This window comes from Tribolium madens, unplaced genomic scaffold (assembly GCF_015345945.1).
Source record: "Tribolium madens isolate multiple individuals breed KSU strain unplaced genomic scaffold, Tmad_KSU_1.1 Scaffold_19;HRSCAF=116;Tcas5.2_LG9, whole genome shotgun sequence".
Classification (NCBI taxonomy): Eukaryota; Metazoa; Arthropoda; class Insecta; order Coleoptera; family Tenebrionidae; genus Tribolium; species Tribolium madens.
In genome coordinates, this window is record NW_025400983.1 from 1,445,022 (window position 1) to 1,450,792 (window position 5,771).

Sequence of the window (5,771 nt, forward strand, 5' to 3'; positions counted from 1 at the left end):
TCTGGGTTTATAACTGGTATGGAAGTTGTTTTTTTCGGGAATTTGGTATTTCACTCACTCAAATCCACCCAAAACTTTGATTTTTTTAAACTTTGTTTAAAAAAGCACGATTTTTTATGAAGGCGTTTTTTCGGGAATCTTTGATTAATGTATTTTTTAAAAATTAATAAATCTTGTTTTTTTAATAAATTGAAGCAAAGGCTAGTCTGTAACGACTATTTATAATTTTCGAATATTATTGTTTAAACAAAAAAACAACTAAATCTCAAAGATTTGATCGAAACAAAGAAAATTATATGAAGTGTGTAATTTTTGTAAATCTAAGAGGGTTCTTGCTCAAAAAACACAATTTAGAACGTTTTTTGTGGCAGAAAGTTACTAATTTTTTCAGATTTTGTTAAAACAAAGTAAAATAAAACAATATTTATTCAAAAACTTAGTTCGGAAATGGGTTATTTTTTATGTTTGTGTAAATTGAAAGCGATTTTTACACAAAGAAATTAATGAAATAAAAAGATTTCGTTACAAGAAAACAGAAAATAGCAAAATTTTATTAAAAATATGTTATTTTCTTTAAATTTAAGAGTGCTTTTCAACGACGGCTGGAATTGCTTTATTTTTTATTCTTTTGATGTATTTAGATTTTTTTTATAAATTTTGACCGCTTTTTACGCAGAAACTCACTTATTTTTTGAGATTTTGTTTAAACTAAGTAAAAAGAAGAAAAGTTGATTGTTTTAAAACTTTGCTTAGAGATCGTTATTTTTTCAGGTTTATGCAAATTTAGAGCTATTTTTACAAAAAAATCATTAAATTCGGAAGATTTTGTCAAAAAAACGCAGTAAATTCCAAAATTTGATTAAAAACATGTTATTTTTCCCATAAATTAAAGAATGGTTTTCAACGAGAAACTTATTAAGTATAAAAAAAATTGCATAAACAAAGTATAAAACTGCAAAATGTGGCTTAAAAATGCGTTATTTTTAATTCTTTTGATGGATTTTAAATATTTTTTTATAAATTTTGACGTTTTTTACGCAGAAACTCGCTGAAGCAAACGCAAGTCTGTAACGACTATTTTTAGTTTTCAATTTTTTTTTACAGATTAATAACATTATTAAACCAAATTTCAACAATATCTTCAAAGTTTTCAAGCAAATTAAAAAAAAATGAATTTCCTTATAGTAAGCAAATAATTAGTTACTATTTAGTCCTTGATGGGAATATATCATCAAAAATTTTCAGTTTTCTTCAGTTTTTCAACAAAATGATTAATAAAATCTAGTTTTTCTGTAGCAAAAATGATCGAAGAAGTTAAAAGACATCTCGCATTTTTGACAAACAACTTCAGTTTTCTGCAGCAAAATTGAATAAAAATAATAATTTTAATAATTAATATAATAATTATTATAATAATTAATAATTAATAATAATTTTTTTGAGTAAATAAGCTTGAGAAATTTGAAAAAGATTTGTAATTTCAGAGTTTCCAAAATAATTTATTAAAGTTATTTTACAAAATTTCTTCAATTTTCTTCATAATTCTTCAACATGTTTAGCAAAAATCTGAAACACCATAAATTATTTTCTTGTACTTTTTATTCGATTCCTAGTTTAGTTCTTGAGAAGAATATCATCAAATATTTTCAGTTTTCTTCAGTTTTTCAGCAGAATCAATTAAAACTTAGTTAAAAGAGCCGAAAAACAGCTCATAGTTTCAAAGTTTTCAAAAAAAAATATTTAAATTTTTTTAACACAAAATCAATTTTCTTCAAATTTTTTCATCAAAATCTGAAGAAAATGGACCGAAAAACTATTGTGTAAGAACTATTTAGTATTTATTACCGAGATTTTTGTAACCTTGCAATAAAACAAACTAAAACATTTTTCGGGTTTTCATTAATTTTTACATTAAAATTAAAGCCGTGACGAAAAAATTATCAAAAACAACACAAAATTCGCAGATAAAAATAAACTGATGTTTTCAAAACATTCACAAAAAATTCTCACTAAATTTATTATTTATTATCAGGGCGCTATGTTTTCATTTCTGAATAGATCTAAAATTAAAAAAACATGTTTTTTTAATTGTTTTGTCTAAAATGGTCATTTGTGACTAAATTACAACTTGCATTTTATTTTTCAGGGCGCTATCTTCTGATTTCAGGGTAAAACCTCTGATTTTTTTACAAATAAATGAAAAAAGAAACAAAAAACCTAAATTTTTTTTTAAGTTTTTGACGCCTTAAACGGCCATTTGCGTCGAAATTGCAATTTGCGACAGTAAAAATTGCTGAAAACTTGATTTTTCAGGGCGCTATCACTTGATTTCAGAGTAAAACTTGATTTTTTCAAATTTTACATCTGAAATGATCATTTGTGACTAAATTACAGCTTGCAATAGTTCAAATTGTTAGAAATTTTGCTTTTTATATAAATATTTTTCAATTTCAATAATTATTTTTATAAAAAAAAAAACAAAAAATCATATTTTTAACGTTTTAAACGGCCATTTGTGACCTAATTACAACTTGCAATAGTTTAAATTTTAGAAAATTTTATTTTTCAGGGCGCTATCTTTTGATTTCACTTTATTATTTATTTATTATTAAAGTCCCTAGATGTAATTTTGACGTTTATTGTCATTGTCATTTGCACAATTAGGAACAATAAATGTCGAAAGACTCGAATTAACCAATTTAAAAAATGTCATTTCCAGCAAGTGAAACTCTTGCAAGAAGTCGTCAGTCAGCAAATCGAGATATCTGCGCCACTCCTCTCCCCCTCCCAACCCCTTTTCCACTTAGCCCTTCCAACCCTTGACGTTAATGTAATGTCCGGAGATCAAAAAGAATTACCATTTCTCTCCACCAACGTCAGGTATCGATCCTCACTCCCACATGGAAAATTAAATTAAAAAAAAAATATTTCAGTGACCACAAATGGGCCCCACACAGGACCAAAATCAACACGAAAGAGCAATGCGTCATTGGGGTGGTCATTTACCGCAATTTGACCGCTTTTTTACCCTCGCGGTCGGTAATCCGAGTCAAGTAGGTGCTTTAAGCATAGGGCAAAACCGGGAAAGATTGACTTTTACCAATTTTTGAATTTTTTTCAAAAGCATATATCAAATTATGGCTCTAGCTCCTTTAAAACGCGTTTCCGGGCATACCTCCATAAGGACTTTTTTTCTTGTTTTGACCCAAGAAATCATCCCACGGAAAATTTGAAGTTTTTTTTTCGGACACCCTATATAATTTATACAGGGTGTTCCAAAAAAAAATTCTCAAAAAGTGTTCCATCTCTCCCGGGGTTACCCTACACCAATATTTCGTCTAAATCGAAGTTTCAGAGACGGGGCTGAAGTGGAATACGAGGTGATATCTCAAATCGTTCGCTTATGGATCCTGTCAGGGGTAAAAAATCGCGATTATAATCCTCATATTATCCTGGAATGGAAACACGGAAATCGAAACGCCTCCAAAGACGGATGGTTTATCAAGTGTGCCGTGGCCGAAACGGCCATGTATGCATACTCGTGGAACACTAGTGTTTGTGCAACGAAAATTTTGGGTTTTAATTTGACACGCTGTATATGTCCAGCGGTGGGGACTTTCGCCCTGCTCTTGACAGCGAATAATATTCAAGTATTTTTTTGGTGTTTTTTTTTTTTTACTAAAGTGATTGATTTTTGTTTCATTTAGGTTGGAAAAGAGGAACCACAGCCAATGCGATACATTGTTTTGGCAGGATGCTCGATTTGTTTCTTATCAGCGTTGATAAGTACAATTATTTTGACGATTCATTGGATTTTGAAACGGTCCTGTGTTGTTTTTTTGAAGTTGCAATGCTCAGTGTCCATCATGGGGGTCATGTTGACCTTTGTACTTGTCACACTGAGTGACCCCTCAGAGGTAAAAATTCAAAAATTTTTATTTTATTTTAATTTTTATTACAACTTGCAAATTATTCAATTTAAGAAAAAATCAATAATCTTCACAAAAAAACAAAAATCCTATTTTTTCAAAAAATTTTTACGTTTTTAAGAACCATTTGTGAGTAAATTACGATTTTGGATAGTCCAATTGTTGGAAATTTTATCAAAACTTGCGATTTTTTACAAATAATCCAAATTAGAAATTTTTCCTTTTATGTCACTATTTTTTAGTTTGACAAAAAATCAATAAAGAAACAAAACGTTTTTGACGTCTTAAACGGTCATTTGAGTCTAAATTTCAATTTGGAACTGTAAAAATTGCTGAAAATTTGATTTTTCAGGGTGCTATGTCTCAATTTCAGAGTAAAGCTTGTTTTTTTATTACATAATTTTAACGCCTATTTTACATCTAAAATGATGTTTGTTAGAGATTTTGCTTTTTGTCACTATTTTTCAATTTGAAAAAAAAACTTAGATTTTTGACGTCTTAAACAGCCATTTGTGACCAAATTACAACTTGGAATAATTTAAATTTTGTTAAATTTTATATTTCAGAGCCCTATTTTTTGATTTCAGAGTAAAACTTGTGATTTTTTTAAAAATAACCCAAATTCTTAAAAATCTTGCATATTTGTCACTACTTTACACTGTCACTACTTTTCCTTAAAAAAAAAACAGTAAAACACAAAAGTCTACATTTTTCAAAAGTTTTTTACGTTTTAAACGGCCATTTTTGATGAAATCACAATGTGCGATAGTTAAAATTGTTGAAAATTTTGGTTTTCAGGACGATTTATCTTGATCTCAGAGTAAAGCTTAATTTTTTTCAAATAATTTTTAACGCCAATTTTACATCTAAAATGTTCATTTGTGACTAAATTCAGCTTGTAATAGTGCAATTGTTAGAGATTTTGCTTTTTGTGACCATTTTACAATTTGAACGAAAAATCAATAATTATTATCTTTATAAAGAAACTAAAAACTTCTATTTTTGACGTCTTAAACGACCATTTGTGACCAAATTACAACTAGCAATAGTTCAAATTTTGGTAATTTTATTTTTCAGAGCGCTATCTTTTGTTTTCAGAGTAAAACTTGAGATATTTTTATAAATAATCCAAATTAAAAATTTTGCTTTTTACGTCACTATTTTTCAATTTAAAAAAAAATCAATAAAGAAACAAAAAGCCAATATTTTTTTAAAAATTTTGACGTCTTAAACGGCCATTTGTGTCTAAATTTCAATGTCCGACAGTAAAAGTTGCTGAAAATTTTATTTTTCAGGGCAATATCTCTTGATCTCAAAGTAAAATAATTTAAATTGTCAAAAATTGTGCTTTTTATGTCACTATCTTTCGATTTAAAAAAAAAAACAATAAAAAAACAAAAAGCTTTAATATTACAAAAGTTTTTGACGTCTTAAATGACCATTTGTGTCAAAATTTTAATTTGCGACAGTAAAAATTGCTGAAAATTTAATTTTCCAGGGCGCTATCTCTTGATTCCAAAGCTTACTATAATCCAAATTTTGGGAAACTTTATTTTTCAGGTCGCTACCTTTTGATTTCAAAGTAAAACATATTTTTCCTTTCGAATAATCAAAATTAAATAATAAATTTAAAGTAAAGTAATTAAATAATTATTATCTTTAAAAAGAAACTTAAAACCTATATTTTTCAAAAGTTTTTGACATCTGAAACGTTCAGAGCGCCATTTTTTTTAATTTGAAAGTAAAATTTACAATTTTTTTCATAAACAAAGAAAACATTTATCGTTTTCACGAATTTTTTATCTTTCACATAAGTCATTTCACCTTTCCGGAGAAAAAAAA

The 5,771-nt window shown here is 27.5% G+C and overlaps 1 protein-coding gene across 4 annotated transcripts in view; it reads left to right on the plus strand.

Annotated features, from left to right (window-relative positions):
• Positions 1-5,771, plus strand: part of LOC123013719 — a 196,451-nt gene that overhangs the window by 178,775 nt on the left and 11,905 nt on the right. For 2 of the 4 annotated variants that reach the window (XM_044412445.1, XM_044412464.1), the window contains 4 exons: positions 2,720-2,880; positions 2,934-3,053; positions 3,350-3,650; positions 3,708-3,917. In XM_044412445.1, the coding sequence (XP_044268380.1) occupies positions 2,720-2,880; positions 2,934-3,053; positions 3,350-3,650; positions 3,708-3,917 (792 nt within the window). The remainder of the gene's footprint in view (positions 1-2,719; positions 2,881-2,933; positions 3,054-3,349; positions 3,651-3,707; positions 3,918-5,771) is intronic. The other 2 variants (XM_044412454.1, XM_044412473.1) reach the window with 1 other exon arrangement.